The sequence below is a fragment of the Diabrotica virgifera genome, chromosome 4, assembly GCF_917563875.1.
Source record: "Diabrotica virgifera virgifera chromosome 4, PGI_DIABVI_V3a".
NCBI lineage: Eukaryota > Metazoa > Arthropoda > Insecta > Coleoptera > Chrysomelidae > Diabrotica > Diabrotica virgifera.
Window position 1 is genome coordinate 194,821,050 of NC_065446.1, and position 25,121 is coordinate 194,846,170.

Genomic DNA, 25,121 nt, shown 5'->3' on the forward strand with positions numbered 1-25,121 from the left:
CCAAAGCACCCCCAACGGAAAGTTTTGTTAACGGGATGCAAGGGTGCAACAGTGAGTCAACTATCGACACTTCTTAAGAACGCACTTTTTCACTACGCTTGTTCGAAGAGAATTCTTCACGCGGCAATTAGCAAAAAGCCGGTACATAAAGTGTAAAATTATGTGTGGTGGCGTCTTTCACGGATAGTTGTAACTCAATTGTTCACATGTAAAATTCTATTTCTTGCCCTTTTTCAACTTCATTACAGTCATAGCAAAATAGAAAGTGTTTTATTTACATAAACTATTCAACAGGCCAGAATTACAGCATCTTACGGTTCATTAAAAGTTCTCCTCTTAGCTATCAAAGGCTTAGCGACACATTGAACTTACTGCAAGTGCAAAACGCTGGAAAGAGACATTGGAACTACTCCAAACTCTCCATGGAGGAATGTTGAACACCGGCGTCCCTCCATTTTGGTCCTTCGAGCCGGATTTTGTTTCTAAGAGCCGAATTTGGCCCTTAGAGCCACATTTGATCCATCGACCGAACTTTTCTGGCCTAAAAACACTCAATTCAAGTTTCTATCTAATTCTATTATTTGTTAAAAAACATTTCTGGCTAATGCCAACTCTTTCTAAAAGACATTAAAAGTGTCGCGTTTTTCGGATATTCTCGTCGAATAGGCAATAATTCCAAGAGACAAAGTGATTGCGTTATTTATTCTACGGACAAATAAACATTCTGTGAACAAAAACAGTGATAATAGTTTACTTCAAGAAGTGGTGTTCAAGGACTAGCTGATTCCAGGAAAAGCAGCCCACATTCAAGTACCAAGAGCCCAGGGGTGACGTACAAAATAAACTTTTCTATATATGTAAATTCAAAAAGTTAATTTTCAAAGATCTCTTGCGAAATGATACTCTAATAAAGTTAAACACTATTTAAAGAACTATTCAGGGTTGAATTTTTGGTTTAATATTGCATGCTTATTAAAATTCAAAAATAAATAATAATTTCATTCAAAAATAAACACATTAAAGTTATTACAATGAGCAAAAAAGGTTTAAGTAAATTATTAAACAAAAAGCATTCAATTCTAGATTCTGTTAATAGAATTCAAACGTGGCTAGAAGCAAACCACCACTCAGAAAAAGATATTTTCTCATTTAAAACAAGAGAAGGTCGCTTACAAGACCTGTTCTCTGACTATAATAACGTACAGGATGAAATTGAATTCCTGGACGATTCTCAAAAATGTGATCGTGCCATATTTGAAGAAAATTATTTTGCGGATTCTTCTTTAAATTCTTTTATCTCTCTTTTTAGTTGTTGGGTGAGATTATTTACAATTGTTTTATCTTGAGGAGCTCTACTTTGGAACCATTTTCGTCTTGCTTTCCGTTTTTCGTATACCAGCGTTCTAATTTCTGCCGGGTAGTTGCATTCTTTTAGGCGTCTTTTGATGTCTGGAGTACATTCCCAAGATATTCTTTGGATGTCTTTATTGAATTGGTCAACTTCTTTTTCAATGTCTTTTACGGTTCTAAGAGAAACGTTTAAATTAATTGTTTCTTCTAGCATTTGTCTGAAGCTTATCCAGTCGGTGTACTTATTAGTTAGCGAAGGGTTATTTTCTTTATATATTATGTTTTCGCTTAGTGTTAGTGTTATTGCTGTATGGTCAGAACATAACTTATGACATTCATCTATTTTCAGGTAGTTTTGCGATATATTTTTGGTTATGAAAAAATCAATTAGGTCAGGTATCTTGTTGGGGTCAGTAGGCCAATAAGTTGGCTTCCCTGTTGACAAGGTTATGGCTCCGTATTCATTCACAGCTTTTAAAAGTTCTCTGCCTTTTGTTGTGGTTAACCTTGAGCCCCAGTGGGTATTTTTAGCATTATAATCGCCTCCTACTATAAATCTATTTCCCAGCTCGGTAAAGAGGTCAATATATTCCTCCTTACTTATTGCATGTTTCGGAGGACTATAGATTGCTGCCACTATCAGTGGGTATCTAAGAGTTCTAAGTGTTACTGCAGTTAACTGCACTTTTTCTGTTACGTAGTTGGCTTCTTCGTAATGTTGTAAATTTTCTTTAATTATCACTGCACTTAATCCTTTTGCATTATTATCAGGATGAATCGCATGATAGACTCTATAACCGTGAAATTTGATAAATGAGTGTTTAGTAAAATGTGTCTCTGAGATGAGGCATACATCTATATTTTCTGTCTGTAGAACTAATTGAAGCTCCTGCTGGTGGTTCAGGAGTCCGTTTGCATTCCACACTAGTACCTTAATTGAATTAATATTGTTTCGATTTAGGTATAGCTCCTTTGGCACTATATTCTAATCTTTTTAGCCTCTCATCCAGTGTTGTTATGATTTGTTCTTGATTTTCTAGCTTCGCTAATATGAGTTGCAGACTTTGTTCGATATTATTAATTCGTTCCTCCTTTTTGCCACTTTCCTTTTCGTTGTTTACTGCATTGGCAAATGTTAGATTTTCGTTAACTTGCCTGCTTACTGAAGGATGTTTATTAACCCCCTTTTTTTATCTATTGCTCTATTCCTCATGTTTTGTAATTCAATAGCCACTTTACAGCCACGATAGTTAGCTGGATGCTCTTGTCCACAGTGTACGCATTTAGGTTTGACATCTTTTGATTTGGTACACTCCTTAGTATGATGCTTCCCTGTGCATTTGACACATCTCGCTTGTCTGGCGCAAAATTTTTGGGTATGCCCATATGCCTGGCAATTTTTGCATTGAGATATTAATTTTGAGGATTTAAATGGTTGGATTTCGACTTTACATTGTAGTATATGCTGTATACTATGTATTTGATTTATATCTTCGCTATTGTCAAAAGTCACTATGAACATGTCAAGTGGTTCCTTGGTACGCCACTTAATTTTATTTATAGCATTCACTGCTTTAAAACCTCTCCTTACCAATTCTTCAATTATGCTGTCTGGTTTGCACGAATGCGGGAGATATTTGACTATTACCTTAATTGGTCGGGTTCTTTTATCTTCGTATGTGAACCAACTGTGTGGTGTTTGCTCTCGTAGTATTTTTGTCACGCCACGATACGTATCCGCATCGTTGGCTTTAATTTTGAAGTTCTCTTTATTTACCATTTGGATTATAAATTTATTTATACCTATTTCCTTTGTGAGCAGTTCGATAAATTTATTATATTCTTTAATTCCTTCCACTATTATTGGTGGTGGAGGTTGGACTTTTTTTTGTTTAGGTTCAAGCCTATTGGTTATTTCTTCATTTTTTGTAGGAGTAGGTGGAGAAAATGAGGTATTCATGATTTTCCTTTTTTTGCCTGTTTCTTACCCTTACCCATTCTGTTTCTTTAGCCAGTTCCTCTTCATCAGTCTCGTATTCTTGCCTGGGAGGAGGCGTTGCCTCAGTATTTTTAGCGTTATTATTTGATTGATTGCAAATCTGTTTGATTTGATTTTCTAGCATACTTATATGTGTTTGCATTTGCGTGATCATACTATGTAGTTGATCTTTTTCATTGCTGACTTTTACCCATTCTGTATATAATAATTGTTCGTTTTGGAAACGTTGACAATTTTCTGGAAATAAATTATTATTTTGTTGCATTAAAAACGCTTCGTTTATTGTAGTCGGTTGCATTCCTCCTGCAGCCATATTTATATTTTATTCTTTATCCAAACACGGTTAACCTGTATTTGTTTTGAATTTAACTTTAATCAACATTTTCGATAAATGTAATTCTTAAATTATATTATTTAAAATAACCACTTACCGACCTGAATCGAGTGGTCCACAAAAAGAAGTTTCTGTCCAAGTAGTAGTTAAGCACTTAATGAGTTTTTAATTTACCGCACTTAAACTACAATAGTTTGTAAATTTCGCGTATGAAGAATTTTTGCCCACTTCGACAAAAGGCGCAGATTTCTTCTTAAAAACACTATTATTTAGTTTGTTTTATTATAATTAATAACTTTAATTTAAAGTCTAAATAATTGTTTCATATCACAACAGATTTATTTTAACACTTCAATTACAGCAAGTATATATGAATTCACTGATGATAGACTCATAGGTCCGAAAACGTTCTAAATGAACATATTGTATTCAATCCATTGGGATTTTTTAAGAATTTAGTAAATTTTACCTATTTACAGGAAAATGGTTTTATTCATGAGTTTGTTTAACTATATGGTGTGCAGCCAACCCAGGAAACTAGCCGTTTTTAGTTTAATTATAACATTATTATAAGAATTTCGTTACGTTATATCCGTCCCGTAATGTACAGTATGTCCCCGCAAGTTGGAACCATATGGAAAACTTTTTTATTATTAATTTTACCAAAAAATTTATTCTTCATAAAAAGCTCTGTATGGTCTAAAACCTATTATTCAACCATCGGATATCAAATTTATTGAATATTATACGAGGTATGTCAAAAAGTATGTATTTCGTTCACGAGTAAAGTAGCATTATTTTTCACAATATTGAAATTTGCTATTATGAAAAGTGGTTTGGAATTAAGAACTATATTCTAATATGCAATTACTTCCTTCTAAGTGAAAAAAAAAATTGAAAAATTATGAATTATGAAAATTATGGATAACCAACTAGGATACTTCAACTAGAAGGATGTAATTGAATATTAAAACATAGTTTTTAATTTTCAACAACTTTTCATAATAACAATTTTTGATATTGTGAAAAATAATGGAATTTCTTGAGTGAAATTCATATTTTTTTGACATACCTCGTATAAAATTTATAAAATGTGATATAAGATGGTTATATTTTAGGTTTTAGACAATTCAGAACATTTTATAAAGTATACATTTTTTCGTATATGTTGTAATAAAATAATTATTTTAATTAAAATTACTGAACGTAATGTTGGATATCCATAATAATTTAGAAAAATTTTCAATTGTTTTTTAATTAGAAGAAGTTAATTACATATTGAAACATAGTTTTTAATTCCAAACAACTTTTCATAATAAAAATTTTCAATATTGTGAAAAATAAAGCTACTTTACTCTTGAGCGAAATTCATATTTTTTGACATACATCGTATAATATTCATAAAATTTGATATCTGATGGTTGGATCTTAGGTTTTGGACCATGCAGAGCTTTTTATGAAGAATAACTTTTTTTCGTAAAATTAATAATAAACAAGCTGAAAATGCGAGCATTATCATAACGAAAACTTTGTTTATTTACGTACAGTCGGAAAAATGAAAGAATACCCATGAACCAACATATTATAAAACACGCTGTATTTTCCTGTCACCGTGTTACAAAGAAAATTGTCCAGTGTAAGTACATGTAACAATAATTATACATGTACTTGCGCTGGCCAATTTTTTGTGTGACACGATGACAAAAATATACAGCGTGTTTTATATGTTCGTTCATGGGTATTCTTTCATTTTTCCGACTGTATTTAAATTCATAATATCGAAAATTGCTATTACGAAAAGTGGTTTAGAATTAAAAATTATGTTTTAATGTGCACTTATGTCATTCTAATTGAAATGTTGTTAACTATAAAGATACTTTACTCGAAACTCATATTTTTATATACCTCGTATAAAATTAATCGAATTTGATATATGATCATAAATCATAAATCTTAGACCATAAAGAGCTTGTTATGAAGAATATCTTTTCTTCGTCAAATTAAAAATACAAGAATTATAAATGAAAATGCTGTTGGTATCCATAATTTAGAAAAATCTTCAAATATTTTTTCCATTAGAAGAATGTAATTTCATATATCAGAACATAATTTTTTATTCCAAACAACATTTCATAATAACAATTTTCAAATATTGTGAAATATCGGTAAATCGGCTCTAGGTATTGCAGGAGCGGCAACGCACGAACAAACAGGCATTGCGAATTTATAAACGAAACGTTTTCGTTGAAAAGTTTTCCATATGGTTCCAACTTACAGAGATGTACTGTATGTTTTAAACATTCAGTTAAAATTTTAGGGAAAATCTTAATGGCACTACGTTGAAAACCGTCCATGATCTACCTGCAAATTTTACAAAATCAAAACGGAATATATTTGTCACTCATGGCTGGATGAATAGTGGTGCTTCTCCAGTTTGTCAAATGATTAAGAAACAATTGCTTGAACATACTGATAGTAACATATTTATCGTTGATTGGGGCCCGGTAGCAAGTAAGCATTAGAAAATTTATTTTTATTTTTAATTGGAATATTCATTTCGATCTTAATCTGGATTAAACGGTATTTTATTTTATGTTTAACTAATTTTGTCATTGCATAGCAAATAACTAATAATAGGGGGGTTAATATAGAACGAAAACTTGCATTGTTTCGGAAAAATTCAAACAAGCTTATATTTTTTAAAACTTGTTTTTTTAGTTTATATCTATGTTAAAGTAAAATGTTCTACTCACAGATTTAGGTGCTAATTGTTTATTAATTGTTTAAACAATAACAATTATTTTGTATAAATAATTTTAAAAATATCGTTGAATTCATCATTTTACTTCGGTCAAAAATGTTCGATTTTGTTTTTGATTGTGACATTACAATTTGAAAATAAAAAAAACTTTTTTTAGCTCTTATGAAGTATGTCTGCGTAACTAGGAAACATATGGGAAACTTTTTTATTATCAATTTTACGCAAAAGAGTTATTCTTCATAATATGCTCTACATAGTCTAAAATCTAAAACTCAACCCTCAGATATCAAATTTTATCAATTTTATTCTTCTAATTTTAATTTTAATCATAATTACGACACTAGAAGAAAACTTCATGACTATGTAAAAATTATTAGTAATTTTAAATCAATTATTTAATATTTAATTATTTACCCGAAATTTATAAAATATATTTGAGAAAAATAAACTCATTCAACATGATTAAATCCATTTTTAAAAAATTTATTAAGAACACTGAAACTGAATTTTTGAATGCGATCTTTAATTAAATTTATAATATAACTACTAATATATAATATATATTTGTTATGCATTATGAGTTGTTATGCGTTATGTATTATTAATTTTTAATATTTGTTATGCGTTTTTGTATTGTTAATGTTTAATATTTGAATAATGTAATCCCTGAGCACAACCTTTGGTTCTTCAGGGAATTTCTTCTTTTGGTTTATTTACTATTTATTTATATGTGAAAATATTTAACTTAAAATTAATTTGTAATTATGTTAGTATTGAATTATTCTATTATAATATTGTTATATATGAGAGCATAATGAGAAGTAAATAAACATTATTATTATCCAGATTTAGCCATACGGCTCACACTCCCTCTAAGGGGAAAATTGACTCATCCCAGATACCTACGGTATCAAAAGGATTGAGCTCTGGTGGGACTCTTTCCGTGTTGTCGAGCCCTAGGTGACTTGGTATGCAGGTGTATCTCCCAAAAATTTTCGTACACATCTGGCCGTTGCGAGTAGTACAGCTTTCTGCATGGTCTTGTAGAGATGTTCATTTAGACCCAGCCTTTTTATGCTTTCGAGGAGGTTCTTCGGAATGACTCCAGTAGTAGACATAACAATAGGTATCGTCTGGGTACTTTGCATTCTCCATTGCCTTCGTATTTGAATTTCTAGATCTCTGTACTTGGCGATCTTTTCAGTGAATTTACTGCGTAGATTATTGTTGTTAGGTATCGCCACATCAATTAGTGTTGTTTGTCTTGTTAATTTATTAACTAGTACGAGATCTGGTCTATTATGTGCCACTGTTTGGTCTGTGAGCACAGTGCGGTCCCAGTATAGCTTGTAGTTGCCATCCTCAAGCATACTCTCAGGGACGTATTGATAATACGGGAGATGGTCCGTTTGGAGAAGTCCCAGCTTGATAGCTAACTCTTGATGAAGGATTTTTCCCACTGCGTCATGCCGTTCCTTGTATTCAGTTGCAGCAAATGCCTGGCAGCCCCCTGTAAGATGTTGGATGGTTTCTTGGGCTTGACATCCATATCGGCATCTGTCGTTTTGAACCTGAGGGTCTTTGATGATATATTTCAGGTAGTTTCTGGTTGGTATAACCTGATCCTGAATGGCCAGTAATGAACCCTCCGTTTCAGGGAACATCTTTCCTGATGTCAACCAGTAGTTCGACGCTATATTGTCGACATAATCTTGGCTGACCTCATTGGGATGTCGCCCGTGCAAAGGTTTACCAATCCAGGCGCGCACTTTTTCGTCCTTAGTAAGGTGGTTTATGCGCAGTTCTGCTTCCCTCAGTTTGATCGGTGTTGTGTCATCTACTGCGCAGATAGCGCGATGTAGAGTAGATGTCTCAGCCTGCATCTGAAAATAAGTTCTTAAATTAGCAATTTGTTTATCTAATTGCTCACCTATATCCATAAGTCCTCTTCCTCCTAAATACCGGGGTAATGTCGTTCGTTCTACTGCACTTTTAGGGTGGTGTTTTTGTGCCTTTGTGAGGTGTGTTCGTACTTTTCGCTGAAGATTTTCTATATCCGTTTTTGTCCACTTAACAATACCAAATGAATAGCTAAGCGCGGAACAAGCGTAGGTGTTTAGTGCCTTAAACAAATTTTTACTGTTAAGCTGTGACCTAAGCAGCTGTTTTACCCTTCTTATAAACTCAGTAGTGATCTCAGTTTTCATTTGCTTATGGTCAATTTTCCGCGCCTGCTTTACTCCAAGATATTTGTACATATCGTTGTCGCCCATGGCCTCGATGTTCTGGCCATTTTGCATATCGAATCCACCGGGCTGTACCTTTCCTCTGACTATATTCAAAACACGGCACTTGTCTAGACCGAACTGCATACTAATATCATTAGAAAATGTTTCTGCAATTTTTAGCATCTCTTCTAGGTGTTCTCGAGTGGAAGCCATTAATTTCAAATCATCCATATACAACAGATGATTGAGCTTCGCTACCACAGTATTATTGCTTTTAATGCTAAAACCTGAGTCAGTGGAGTTTAATAGCTGGGAAAGGGGGTTCAAAGCTAAACAGAACCACAATGGACTCAACGAGTCTCCTTGAAATAGGCCCCGGTTGATTGCGATATTTTCGGTTTCGATATTGTTTTCACCAGGTATTTGGAGGTGAATTTTAGTCTTCCAATCTCTCATTATATGCCTTAAAAAGGTCACTATGTTATCATCTACTTTGTATATTTTCAATATATCTATTAGCCATTCATGCGGTACTGAATCAAAGGCCTTTTTATAGTCAATAAAAGCAGTAAAAAGGTTCCTTTTTTTAGTGAATGCCTGGTTAGAAATTACTGAGTCGATGATAAGCTGTTCTTTGCAGCCCATGGAACCCTTAGCGCATCCTTTCTGTTGAGGCTCTATGATATTGTTTAGAGCACAGTGTTGGTAGATACGCCGGGTTACACAGGATGTGACCAATTTATACAAAGTTGGAAGACAAGTAATTGGGCGGTACTTGGATGGATCTTGGGTGTTATTTTGATTCTTGGATATTAAATAAGTAGTTCCCTGAGTTAGAAATGATGGTAATTCCTGCGGATTAGAAATAACATGATTAATTAATGTTGATAAGCACTCATGAATACTCCAAAACTTTTTAAGCCAGAAATTCTGAACTCCGTCTGGTCCAGGAGATTTCCAGTTATGAAGCTCTTTGATGACATTTGAGACTTCTTCAGTCGTGAATGGTTCGTAGTTAGCAGTGACGTAGTGGTGACAGTTGTGCGTCGTATCTTCTATCCAGCCAGCATTGTTGTTAAAAGCAGCTGGTGTGGAAAGTTGATTTCCCCAAAACTCATGAATTTCTTCTTGGCTTGGGTAAGACTTGTCGACACTTTCTACGGTGGAATTGAGTTTTCGGTAGAACGCCTTCTCAGAGTTCTCAAAAAGTGCATTGTCACATTTTCGGTTGTTACTAACTTTATACCTTCTTAATCGTCCTGAGTAGACGGAGAGTTTTTGTTTTAATGTATCCAGACACTGTTGGGCTGTGTTATTTTCTGGATCGTATCTCGAGTGTCTTGCAGTGCTCCGCATTATTTCTTCAGCTCTTTTAATGACTTTTCTACTTGTAACACCTCTTATATATTCTGTGACTTGACCAATATCCCTACGCAGTAATTCAATTTTTCCGAGAAGTCTTTTTTCCCAGGGTGCAATTCTGTTACCAGTCCTTCCGTTATTAGTACCCCATCGTGTTCTGATCTTAACGCCCATTACATTGGCAATTGCTGTAGCTGCACAGTAGATTAGCATATGCAGATATTCCAATGTGTGGGCTTCTACGACATAATTGGGTAGGACTTCAGTATTCACAATTTGTAACAGGGCACCTAGTTTCTTACAAGAGTTTATTCGTGGTAGCGGTGGTCTGCTAAGTGGATTTGTTCCATTAAACTCTTGTACGGCACGAGCCATTTCGTTCTCTAGACTATCGCGCAACTCGTTGTTTTCCTGCTGTGTATTGTCAGGTTGAGTTTCTGATATGGGAATCTCAGGAATCTGCTCATCAAGGATTTCATTAGGGACTTGATCTAAAAGTAGCTCTTGGTTATTAATCTCCCGTTCGACTTCGCTTTTGATCGTATTGCGTCTAGTCTCTGGGATAAGGTTGTTTCTTACGATTACCCGGTATTGATCTGATACTCTTTGCTCCGATACTTGAATATCTGGGTACTCCCTGCAAAATTCGGCATACAGCTGTTGTCTGTAGCCGATCGTTTCTTGACCGAGGTTTGTCACCTTATAATAGAAGCGCTTATTATTATTATTATTATTATTATTATTATTATTATTAATTGAAAAAAATTTGCAAATGTTTCTCGTATTACGGATACAAACCAGGATTTTATTACAATTACGATAACTATTTTATTATTAATTTTACGAAAAAAAGTTTTCCTCCATAAAATGCTCTACCTGGTCTAAAATCTAAAATGCAATCATAACGTTTTGATTTTTTTCAATTTTATACAAGGTATGTCACGAAATATGAATTTCGCTTAAGAGTTAAGTTAATACCTTTATTATAGTTCACAATACCTTAACTAGAAGGATGTAACTGAATATTAGAACATAGTTTTTAATTCCAAACAACTGTTCTTAATAACAATTATTGTGAAATATAAAGGTAATTTACTCTTGAAAGAAAATCATGTTTTTGACATACCTCATACAAAAATAATAACGTTTGACATCTGATGGTGGCATCTTAGATAACATACAATGCAAATACTTTTATGAAGAATAACTTTTTTTCGTAAAATTGATAATAAAGGATTTTTCAATAGGTCCTAAGTTACGGAGACATATTATTGTATGCACAAGAGCTCAAAAAAATGTTTTTAACATTTATTATTGTTTAAGCTTGTTATTAAATGTATTTTAAGTAAGTTGTACAGAAAAATGGTTTTATGACTTTGTATAAACATTTTTTTAATTGATAATTTTCGGTTTTCTTTTACATTTTTTTTTCTTTCTTAATTTTCTCAAGAAGATGTTGTTTATTTCCGTTCTAAAGTAACATAGTTCCTCTTAAAGTGGTAGTAATTCTGAAAAACTACAAAGTTTTCAAAAATAATATTTTTTGACACGGATCATTTGAATTTAATTTTTGATATTCTTTTTGAATGAAACATCGTTTAGCAAGATGTTTGAACAGTAAGTTGTGCATAATTTTAGAGTTTTATAGGTAAAATTGTATTAGTTACGCATTTTTAAATTATTTTAAAAAAAAATCATGTAAGTCTCATTTTCCTCCCACACCGTACTTATACTCATATGTTTTTTTCTTTTTATTACAACTATAAGATAGCTTTAATGTTCTTCTTTCATTTCCATTTTGTAAAGTTTAATTTGATCAGTCAGTTAAAAAATTATCACGCGCTGCGTCGAACGCTTCTATACAGTGCGCCAAAGTTTGTAAGAGGGGTGACTTGAGCGTTATAAATAAAAAATTACAGAAAGTTGTAATGATATAATGCCCATAGCTGGCGATCGGCAGGTCAACCGTAGATGATCGAAGGAGTATCCATGTTACTGCATCCCCTCTACATACCCCACTAGGCGAACCGAAGGAGAACTGGCGCGGAGAGCGTATTTAAGACGAAGAGGAAAATCATAAAATCAGTTCTTCTTGACGGAGTGAATCAATGGCAGAGATGCGACGGGTTGAGTTGGGACTCTGTCGAGATAAATGCCTCAGTATTAACGTGGCGCTCCTCCGTAACCGTTACCGCAATGAGCGGTATTGTCCAGTGGCCACCTCCGATCTGGAGAGAACGATCGAGCGACTGTGTGTCGCTGTTTGATTGTTATCGTATTGGATTGAAATGCGATAATCTCCGAGTTTGGATGGGTAGATATATTGATTCCGTGGAGCGTGATTGCTGTTGTATATAATATTTGGTTGTGTATTATATTATGATCATATTGTTATTATATTTTTCTGACCGTAATAAGTATGATGTTATTTTCCCTTTGCAGATGATAGAATTAAATTTTATTTTATTTATTTCGAATTGTATACCAATATATTTACTTTGGTTTTAACCTGTGTTTTACTGAGTCTGTCGTCCTGAAAGAGCTACCCGTTACAAATGGCGCCCGAGCAAAATAAAAGCTACCAATTTGTAACTACCCATTACAAATTGGCACCCGAAAAAATTACTTTATAAAAGTAAACGTCACCAATCGGCAGCAGGCAAAGACACAGGCTCAGTAACTGGCGTGGATATACAGGGTGAGGCAGATAAAGGGCCTATTAGAAATATCTCGAGAACTAAAGCTAAGAGAACAATGAAAATTGAAATACAAGGGTTTTGAGCTATAAACTATTTAATGAAAATATTTTGGTCTCTTTGCTACTTCCGGTTATACCGTAAGTTGATTGTAACTTCGTTTTTTTTTAATGGGACACCCTATATATTTTTACATTTCTGGATTCTCCTCGATTTTATCTTTCTTAAAATTTAAGGTTTTGTAATATTATACAGGGTAGGTTAAAAGATAATAACGTTTTCTTATTGATTTCCTAGCAACATTCACACCCTGTAGGATTGTAGTAGGTTGACATAATAAACTCTATTAATGTTCAAATGATTTTTAATATAGTCTACTATTGTTAAGAGTTATTGGTATAGTTAAATTTTTCATTTTAGTATACAGGGTTGGTCGAAACTCGGAATGAGTATTTTCTGAGTTTTCTTAAATGGAACACCCTGTATTTTAGTATTTTAATGAAATGTTATTTTATGGTAATTTTTAATTTCTTAAGCATTCCCTATACCTAACTGCTTTAATTTGTGAGTTATTGGTGATTCAGGCTAAACATTAATTGCAACACAAAATAGGTGAAATTGTATTAGCCTGGCCGTGAAAATATTCAATCACAAAAAATTTTTTGGAAATAAATACATATTAATCTAGACTGATACTTAAAATTGCCAATAATGGTTGAGGTATCAAAATACCGTTGAAGTTAAGATTGTTGGTGCGATTAACAATTAAGCACAAATTAAAGCAGTTAGGTATAGGGAATGCTTAAGAAGTAAAAAAGTACCATAAAACATCATTTCATTACAATACTAAAATATAGGGTGTTGCATTTAAGAAAACTCAGAAAATACTCATTCCGAGTTTCGACCCACCCTGTATACTAAAATTAAAAATTTAGGTACACTAATATTTGTTAACAATAGTAGACTATATTAAAAATCATTTGAACATAAATAGAGTGTCAAACTACTACAATCCTACATGGTGTGAATTTTGCCACGAAATTAATAAGAAAACGTAATTATCTTTTAACGTACCCTGTATAATGTTACAAAACCTTATATTTTAAGAAAGAAAAAATCGAGGAGAATCGAAAAATGTAAAAATATACAGGGTGTCCTATTTAAAAAAACGAAGTTATAAACAACTTCCGGTATAACCGGAAGTACCAAATCGATGAAAATATTTTCATTAAATAGATCAGTCTTCAAAACCCCTTTATTCCAATTTTCATAATTCAGTTGCCTTTAGTTCTCGAGATATTTTCTAGGCCCTTTATCTGCCTCACCCTATATAGAACCCGTTCAAAGATAATTGAGTTTCTTTGTTTTTAGATTCTAAAGGAACCTAACCGAGAATGATCAGAACCGAAAGTAAACCGTCGCCAATGCAACGAGCAGAAAGGATGCGACCATCTGCTGTAGAAAAGCCTTGGCACACTGTCCCAATGAAATTGAGGGGATCACGCCCAAGATCTACAGAAGGAAGCACCTGCTAGCCAGTAGTCCGAGACCAATTCAACGAAGAACCGAATCGCCGAAAAAGACGACACTGTTTATGGGACCGCGACGTGTAGAAAAGAGACGTTTGTCAAAGAAATTACCTTAAACCGTCGACGATGAAACCAGCAGGGAGAATGTGACCATCTGATGTAGAAAAACCTTGGCACACTGTCCCAGTGAATGGATTTGAGGGGACCACGCATAAGATCTACAGAGAGAAGCATCTTTTTGACAATCATCCCAGACCAGTTTGCGAAGAAATAAACGACAAAAAGAATATGCCTTAAAAGTAAATCATCGCAGATGCAGCCAGCAGGAAGAATGTGACCATTTGCATGTCACACTGCTTGGCACACTGTCCCAGTGAATGGATTTGAGGGGACCACGCATAAAATCTACAGAGAGAAGCATCTTTTTGACAATCATCCCAGACCAGTTTGCGAAGAAATAAACGACAAAAATAATATGCCTTAAAAGTAAATCATCGCAGATGCAGCCAGCAGGAAGAATGTGACCATTTGCTGTAGAAAATCCTTGGCACACTGTCTCAATGGATTCTACATTTTTTTTTTGTTTTCCAAAGAGAAGGGGGTGTAATGATATGATGCCCATAGCTGGCGATCGGCAGGTCAACCGTAGATGATCGAAGGAGTATCTCTGTTGGCGCATCCCCTCTACATACCCCACTAGACGAAACCGAAGGAGAAATGGCACAAGGAGCGTATTTAAGACGAGGAGGAGAATCATAAAGTTAGTTCTTCTTGACTAAGTGAATAAAAAAGGGCTGAATGGCAGAGATGCGACTGGTTGAGTTGGGACTCTGCCGAGGTAGGCGCCTCAGTATTGATGTGGTCTTGGCGTAGATTCAATTTTAAAAAAATCTTTATAAAAGGTTATTTGCGAAAAATTTTCTGAATTTTTCAATTCAAAATCGGATCTAAGCTGGGCAAAAACTGATGAAGAAAAATCAAACACATTAGCACCACACCTCGCCCAGGTATTTAGTCTACATACAGAAGTCAATGCTGAAGATGAAGAGGTATACACATTTCTCGACGCTCCTTGTCAATTATCACTACCATTGAAACCATGTACACCAACAGAGATCAGGAAGGAATGCTGAAGATTAAGAAGTATACACATTTTTCGACGCTCCTTGTCAATTATCACTACCACTGAAACCATGTACACCAACAGAGATCTGGAAGGCGATAAATAAAATAAACCCTCATAAGGCTCCAGGTTATGACTTAATTAATGGTGATGTACTTAAGCATTTGCCTAGAAAAACGATAGTCCTGCTAACTATTGTATATAACAGCATGATAAGACTGTGTCACTTTCCTATTCAATGGAAATACGCACAAATATTTATGATTGCGAAACCGGGCAAACCGCCTACAGAACCTTCCTCCTATCGTCCTATAAGCCTTCTACCAACAATGTCAAAAATTTTCGAAAGACTTCTCTTAGTCCGAATTTTCGAAAGAATAAACATAAATAACATAATACCTGACCATCAATTTGGCTTTCGACAGAACTACTCAACAATACAGCAGTGTCATAGGATTGTAAATTATATATATATATATATATATATATATATATATATATATATATATATATATATATATATATATATATATATATATATATATATATATATATATATCGGGTGTTCTACAGCATTCGCCGTTTCCCGCATCCTATTCGCCATGCTTTTCGGTCACGAATATCTTCCTCGTTGAGTTGTCTACTGTTCATTGCTTTCTCTACATCTTGTATCCATGTTCTCTTCGGTCTGCCTCTTTTTCTTCTCTCGGGTGGTACATACTGGATCATTTTCTTGGGCCATCTTGTTGGTCCCATTCTCTGGACATGCCCGTACCATATTAATCTTTTTTGTTCTATTCTGTCTATAATATCCTTTTCTACTTCCATTCTTTCTTTTATTTCTTCGTTTGGGATATGCTGCAGTTTAGATATTCTGCAGCTTCTTCTAAGCGCGTCCATTTCTAAAGCTTGAAGTCTTTTATTTTGTCGGTCTTTTACTTCCCACACTTCCGAGTTGTACAGGACAATTCCTTCCACGATAGTTTGGTAGATTTTTTTCTTTGTCTGATTTTGCAGTCCTGTACTCCACCAAATGCCATTTAGCTGTTTTATAGCTTTTCTTCCTTGGCTTATTCGATATTCTATATCTTGATCGCATGTGGAGTTTTTGTCAAAAATTGAACCTAGATATTTAAATTCATCACATCCTTTTATGTATTCCCCTTCTAATTCTAAGTCTTCAGTATCACCTCCGACTACAAGGTATTCAGTTTTCTCCATGCTCATTTCCAAACCCCATTTTTGGTACTCCTCTTTCAATTTTCTAATCATGTAACTGGCGTCTTTATCAGCAGCAATCACAACTTGGTCGTCAGCAAATAGCAACGTATACAAATAAGAATCTCCTACTGGTATCCCCATTGTTTGGCATTTCCTAGTCCAATATTTTAACACATGTGTAAGGTAAATTTTAAATAAAGTGGGCGACAGACAGCATCCCTGCAAAAGGCCTTTCGAAGTTTCAAAGGTATTTGAAAGTTTCGTTCCAATTTTAATTGCTGTTGTTGCATTAGCATAGAGATCTTTTATTGTTTGGATGTATTTTCTATTTAAAGTGGTTTGTTGTAATACCTCAAACATTTTTCCTCTGGGAACGGTATCGTATGCTTTTTTTAAGTCTACAAATACCATGTGAGTTTCTAGATTTCTAGCAGAACGTTTTTCTAGTAATTGCCTTATGCAGAAAATGTTATCTGTGCATGATCTACCTGCCCTAAATCCACTTTGTTCTTCGGAATCTTGCCACTCCTTTTCTATCCGTTTCTTTATTATTCGTCCGTACAGTCTTCCAACTGAGCTGGTCACACTAATGCCTCTGTAATTATTACAATTTTTTCTACCACCCTTTTTGTATATAGGGGTAGTTATGGAGTTTTTCCACTCAGAGGGCACGCCACTATTGCCTGAAAGGCATCCGTTGAATATTTCAACTAAAATTTCTTTTGCCTGTGTCGTGCTGTGCTTAATGAGTTCAATTGGAATACCTCCGGGACCAGGAGCTTTATTGTTTTTCATTTCTCTTAACGTTAGTTCTAGTTCTCGAATAGTTATATCTTCTAGTTGTTCCAGGTTGTTTGGGGCGATGATGGTTTGCCTTACATATTCCTGTCTATTCTCTTGCAATAGGTTTCTAAAGTATGTTTCCCACTCATTTACACTTATAAGGGATATCTGGCATCTTTCTTGTACGTTTTGTCTTGTATTTGATATTGTTCTCCAAGCTTCTCTGCTTTTTGTTCCTCCCATAAGAGTGTCTATTTCTTCACATTTCTTCAGCCACATATTTTCTTTGGTTTTAATCACTTCTTTTTTTGTTTCCATTCTTATTCTTGCGTAGGTTTTTCGGTCTTCTGAGCAATTGGTACTGAGCCATTTTTGATATGCTTCTTTTTTTTCCCTCGTCTTTTCTTTTAAAGAATCTGTAAACCAAGGGTGATTAGTGTTATTTGAGGATTTTATTTGTGATTGTAAATTATATAAAAGAAATTTTAGATGGAAATAAAATGTGTGCGGCAGTATTCCTTGATGTTTAAAAGGCATTTGATAAGGTGTGGCATAAAGACCTATTGTATAAAGTGAAAAAGAATATTCCTAATGAAATATACCTGATACTAAAATCATATCTGAGCGAGCGATTTTTCCAAATTAAAGTAAATACCTCACTTTCCAAATATCATCCTATACAATCCGGAGTACCTCAAGGTAGTGTCCTCGGTCCCTTCCTTTATCTCCTTTACACTGCTGATATACCTGCTGATAATGACGTTACTATGGCCACATTTGCCGACGATACAGGAATCCTTACATCAGACGATAACCCAGATAGAGCTTCTAACAAACTGCAAAACTATTTAAATTCACTTCAAACATGCTTAACAAAATGGAAGATTAAAGTAAACGGTGAAAAGTCTTCACAAATTACGTTCACAACAAGAAGGATCGACTGTCCACAGGTTCATATTAACAACATTCCTATCCCCTTAAAATCAGATGTCAAGTACCTGGGACTCCATTTGGACCGAAAGCTGACATGGAAGAACCATATCAAACCCAAGAAAGCTCAACAAAATTTAAAAGTTAGACAAATGTATTGGCTGCTAGGTAAAAGATCCCAGTTATCATTAGAAAACAAAGTATTATTATACAAAATTATACTAAAGCCGATATGGAGTTATGGTATAGAGTTATGGGGCTGCAGCAAACCGAGCAACACTAAAATACTGCAAACTTTTCAATCAAAGACGCTGCGCATTATAGCGAATGCACCATGGTACGTTTCCAATATAACTATCCATAATGGCCTTAGGATACCATTCATCGAAGATGTTATTAAGCTACAGGCAAACAAAGCCCAAGAAAGAAATTTCGCCCATGAAAGTCAAACTACTTAACAACTCTACCAGCCGCCACTTGTGGGAAGAAGACTGAAAAGGACAGTGCCAGAGGACCTAACTGATTAGGTGTATTGGAGAACCATCGATGGATGGTGCCCAAAGCATGCCAGGATTCAAGACTTTGCTACTATTTGCTAAATACTCTGTGTTGTAATTGGAGTAGATTGTAATTTTTGCACTTAATAAAATGAAAAGAAAAATAAAAATTTCAATGGTTAGTTGTTTCTAAAATTTATATTTTCGTAGGTATTTGAAAAAACAAATCATTTTGCAGTTCATTTGTTTAAAAGTGAAGCACACATTTTTCGAGCAGAACTTTTTGTTGTTTATTAAACATTTCTTAATAAAATTACAAAAAGTTCTATCTTGTTTAATATTTTCCGTAAGCAAAAACTCCGTTGACTTTCCTATAAGCTTAAAAAACTATTTCTGCAAACCTCATCCCTAAGCTAAGCTAAACGATAAGCTCTATACCTTAATTATAATTTTCTTTACCTTATTTTCTTCGCCAAAATTCTAAATAAATCAATGGATGATTAGAGCTGCATCATGGTCGGTCATTATATTACTATATATTATTTATTGACTTATATTAGATTTAGATTGCAGTTGTCGTTTACACTATTGATTATATACTTTATAAAGAAACTACTACGTGAAAGGGATTTTATTGTTTAATAAGTTCAATTTACCCTCAAATATGCAAAAACCATTGGAAGAGCTATACCATGGTCAGTCATTAAATTATTATATTATTTATTGACCTATATTAGATTTAGATTGCAGTTGTCGTTTACACTATTGAATATATAATTTAGAAAGAAACTACTACGTGAAAGGGATTTTATTTTTTAAGAAGTTCAATTTACCCTCAAATATGCAAAAACCATTGAAAGAGCTATATCATGGTCGGTCATTATATTAGTGATATTACTATATATTATTTATTGACCTATATTAGATTTAGAATGCAGTTGTCGTTTTACACTATTGATTATGTACTTTAACTAGCGTTTTTTTAACTAGCGATTTTCCCCTTCGCTATGCGACGGAAGATACAATCTATTGCCTCTACAGTCACTGCACTAATTTTTTTCTGCCTCCCTTAAATTTTTATGGCACTCTCCAATTTTTTCCGACTTACTCCAATTTTTCCTTACGACCTCTAATTTTTTCTGTCCCTCTCTAATTTTTACTGACATTCCCTAACTTATTTTTATTATATACAGATATAGATTTCAAAAACGAAAGAAAATATATAACGGTGCGTGTTACTTGGTGAGTGCCTAAGGAACTGACTACTACTTATAGCGCAATATTACTATATTATGTAGGTTAATAAAATTCTATCTCTGCTTGTTACTGAGTTGTAATATTTTTTATAATCTAATTTTTTTCTTGAAAAATTTTGTTTAATGATTGCAGCAATTTTCAAAATATATAATATGGAATTTAATCATTATTTACAATTATTTCATTATTACCTACAGTCCCTGGTCATGGTCATATTATTATGACCACCTATGAATTTTTATAAAAAATCAACTATTCCACAAGTACATTTTGTTTACAGATGATTTTTAAATTTAATTTTGTTATGTAATGTTAATAATACCATTAACTATAATATATTTAATAATAAACAGCAATAAAATATTTGAAAGTAATACATATGTATATGTAATTTTTTAATATTTTATTGAATTAATGACCTTAATCCCGTAGAAAATATTTGGGAGCTTTTAAAATGCTAAATTTTCAGTGAAAAGTCACCAACAAATTTGTTTCGATAAAAGAACTAATAATCATTTGAACCACTATGACAAATTAAAGCAAAGTGCATTTAACTGCATTCAAAGTAAGCCAAGGCGGGGACTAGCGGTAATCATAGTTAAAGGGGGCTCAACAAAATATTAAAAAACTATAAATATATGATATTTTCATATGTTAATTGCTGATTATTATTAAATATATTATACATAACAATAAAACAACAGGCAACAACCACTGTCAAATTACATACTAACAGTAATCGCATAAAAATAGAACGGGGGGTTAGACAAGGAGACCCAATGTCACCTAAACTTTTTAATACGGTCTTAGAACATGCTTTCAAGAGTTTGGATTGGATGACAAAGGGAATAAAAATAGATGGAGAATACCTAAACAACTTACGTTTCGCCGATGATATAGTCATAGTAGCTGAGGATCTAGGTATGGCAAGAGAGATGGTACAAGAACTCGTTGTAGCTACAGAAAATGTAGGTTTAAATATAAACATCTCGAAAACAAAAATAATGACAAATTTGGTACCCAACCAGAACATCAGTATTGGTGGGAAGGAAATAGAACTCGTAGATAGATATAAATACCTGGGACATGAAATTACGATTGGCAGGGATAACCAGACTCATGAGCTGAAGAGAAGAATCGGTCTTGGGTGGGCAGCATTTGGAAAACTGAGAGAAACTTTTAAAAGTGAGTTACCCACATGTCTAAAGAGAAAGGTATTCGATCAGTGCGTCCTCCCAGTCTTGACGTACGGATCAGAAACACTTACCTTAACTAAAGCCTCGGCTACCAAACTAAGAGTCACGCAGAGAAGAATGGAGCGGTCAATGTTAGGAATAACTCTGCAAGACAAAATCAGAAACGAAGAAATCAGGAGAAGAACAAAGGTGACTGACGTCATCGAGAGGATAGCCAGGTTGAAGTGGAGATGGGCAGGACACGTAGCCAGAATGACAGATGGGCGATGGACGAAGAGGTTATTGGAATGGAGGCCAAGAGAAGACAAGAGAAGCGTCGGTCGACCGCCTACAAGATGGACTGACGACTTAAGAAAGGTAAATAAAAACTGGATGAGGGCGGCGCAGGATAGATGGGGTTGGAAACGAGGGGAGGAGGCCTATGTTCAGCAGTGGACTTTTGAGGCTGGATGATGAACAATAAAACATTTGAAAACACAGCATATTTAAATATTTTTTAATATTTTGTTGAGCCCCCTTTAACTTTGAATACCGCTAGTACCGGTCTGGCATACTTTTTTTTTGTTTTGCTTTAAGGTAAAATCCACACAGCCAGATACAAATTTTGTAAAAGAGAAGGCAAGGATTTGACACAAGGATTACACTCTTCCCGCCCAGGGGCCGATCAGGGCATTTTATAAACGATCAAAGGTAGGCCTCGGATAGATAAGGTATATATATATATATATATATATATATATATATATATATATATATATATATATATATATATATATATATATATACATTAAGGAAAGACATAAGGTAGCAGCAAAAGGTACTATTAAATTTGTATTTTTGTTATTCTGACGAAATATAACAGACAATCGTAAATTTTTTTCTGTTTAAAGCAAGAAGATACATTATGTTATATGGGCTTTCAATGTTCAATTGTAGAAGTTTTCTGAACAGCTCATTGGATTGAGCCCTATATTTTTGGCAATCAAAAAATATGTGGTCCAGGTCACCGATTTTATTACAAACTTCACAAAGATCACTCTCAAGTATTTTGATTTTATGTAAGTGTGCTGGATAACATGCATAACCAAACTTCATTCTACTAATAGTGGTTATGCTTTTGCGATTGTAATCGAACTTATTGTACCAAGGTTTTTTCCTCAATTTGGTTTCTATTCTGGTGTAACGTGTTGGATTTGTAGAGGTGTATTCTTGCCACAAGTAGGACCATTTTCTCATCATTTTATGTTTTGATATGTTTATTTGTTCATCTGTAGTTAATTGGCAATTTATCTGTTCCCCCATTTCCATGTTTCTTTGGCAATTTTGTCTGCAATTTCATTGTTTGTTATTCCTACGTGTGCTTTAACCCAGAAGAATTTTATAAATTTATTTTGATCTTGTAATTTTTTAATAATTGTTTGAATGTTAAAGATAATATCATTTGTTGTGTTTGAGTTGAATTTTAAGAACTGAAAGTGAATCGGAGAAGATAATGGCATTATGTTCCTCTTCCTGTTGTACATATTCTAGTGCTTTTAGAATTGCTATTGCCTCGGCTTTGTAGATAGATGTATTGTTATGTAGCTTATAGTGTTTTTGTATACGTTTAGGTATTACGAAGGCACAACCTGTGCCGTCAGTGTTTTTTGATCCATCAGTGTATATTGTGACATAGTTTGGATGTTGGTCTAAAATTTGATTAATAACTATGTTATTAGATGATGCTAATTCAGAGATGCTAATTCACATCACATACAACAAAGTGAACAAAGTAATCGATCTCTACCTTTGTTTGTGGTTGTAGGGTCACGTTTCTTAATGCTTCACAAATAGGAGGAGAGTTCTTATGTATCCAAAAAGGCTTAGTTAAGTCGTATTCGTTTAACTTGTATATGCTACTAATGAATGGTGAATTTTCCTTTAGTGATTTAATAATCATTTTTTCAGCTAAAAATGATCTTCTCAATTCTAATGGAGGTTCGATTGCTTCAGCTCTTAATGGTTCAACTGGTGTAGATTTCATTGCTCCCAGACATATTCTAAGTGCTTTGTTTTGTATTATGTCCAGCTTACGTAGATTGGTTTTATTGGCCGTTCCATGAAGTGTACAACCATAATCAATTATTGATCTTATGTAAGCTCTATAGAAAATTAGTGCTGTTTGAGGTTCTGCTCCCCACCAAGTTCCCATGATGGATTTTAGGAAGTTTAGTCCTTTGTTACATTTTATCTCTATTTGTTCAATATGTGGTTTCCAGGTCAGTTTTCTGTCTAATATAACTCCTAAGTATTTGGCATTGGTATCCACTGGAAATTCTATTGTATTTATTTTAATTTTCTGCATTGGTTTCACATTATGCCTGGTGAAGATAACGACTTTGGATTTTTCAGCGGAGATTTGTAGTCCTAAATCATTTATGGATCTTAAAAAGAGTTCTGTGCTGGAGTTTAAACGATTGATGCATTCATCGAGGTGTTTGCTACGTGTATAAACAACAACATCATCGGCATATTGTATCATAGTTGCTGTAGATATGGAGGAGTGTAAATTATTGGTATATATATATATATTTAAGAGTAGTGGTGCAAGAACAGATCCTTGTGGCAACCCTAAATTTGCAGTTTGGTATTTCACTTGACAGCCATCACATCCTCTGAGTCCTACTTGCCAGTTTATATACAATTTGCATATGGTGTTAGCAACTTCTTGAGGTATTTGTAATTGTGTCATTTTTTCCCGTAGAATAAACCAGTTGACATTGTCATACGCACCTTTAACATCTAGAAACATCATGCCATTTTAATCATTTTCAGTTAAACATATTTGTATGTCTGTAACTAAGTGTTTCACCGCATCAATGTTGCCAAACCCTTTTTTAAAACCGTATTGTGTGGTTGGAAGAGAGCCAGTTGTATTTAACCACCATTCCAGTCGGTTTTTAATTATTCTTTCAAAAATCTTGAGTATACATGGCATAAGTGCAATAGGTCTATATGAATCGCATAAGTGGGGGTTTTTGTTTGGTTTGTGTATGGGTATTACAATAGTCTTTTTCCATTCTTCTATACATTCCCCATTAATCCAGATGTCATTTAGGATTTTGATTAGGAACATCTTGGCATTGTTTGGTAGTTGGTATATCATAGGATATCTAATATCATCATAACCAGGTGATGTATTCTTTCTATTTTTTATGTTGTAGTTTAATTCTGGCAGACTGATTGGTTCACAGAAGATTTTATGATTAGTATTATTTTGTTCTTGTTTTGTAAAAATGTGTGATGTATCATTCAAGGCATTAGCTGGCGAAATTTTATCTAGAAATTGTTCTTGCCATTCATAATTCCCCGATGTATTAACTTCCCCAGATCTTCTACTCATTTTTCTGGCCTGTGTCCATATATTTGTCAATAGTGTATTTTTATTTAAGTTTTCACACCAGTGCTGCCAATATAATTTGGCTTTATATTTTAAAAACTTCTTGGTTTTTGAATTTTCGTTTTTACATTTCATATAGTTTTCCATGGTGCTTTGTTGCTTATATGTTTTGAGCATTTGTTTTCTTTTTTTAATAGCATCTTCGCAGCTTTGATCCCACCATGGTGGAAGAGAGGTTTTTTTGCTCATTTTAAAAGGTTGGTAGATGAGTATGGAGGCATTGGCTGCCTTATTTATCCCCTCAACTAATAAGTTGTACTTATGTTCTACGTTGTTGTTATTTTTAATGTATTGTGAGAAGTATGTATCCGCAATTTCTTGATATAAGCTCCAATCTACTTTATTTAGGTTCCATTCTGTTTTAGGTTGTATTTTGATGTCTCTACTTTCTATTCCTTTATTAATTTCTATAATAA

General features: G+C 33.8%; 1 protein-coding gene across 2 annotated transcripts in view; it reads left to right on the forward strand.

The window, feature by feature from the left end:
- Positions 1 to 25,121, forward strand: part of LOC126884057 (lipase member I-like) — a 70,713-nt gene that overhangs the window by 17,580 nt on the left and 28,012 nt on the right. For both annotated transcript variants that reach the window (XM_050649844.1, XM_050649845.1), the window contains exon 3: positions 6,001 to 6,194. In XM_050649844.1, the coding sequence (XP_050505801.1) occupies positions 6,001 to 6,194 (194 nt within the window). The remainder of the gene's footprint in view (positions 1 to 6,000; positions 6,195 to 25,121) is intronic.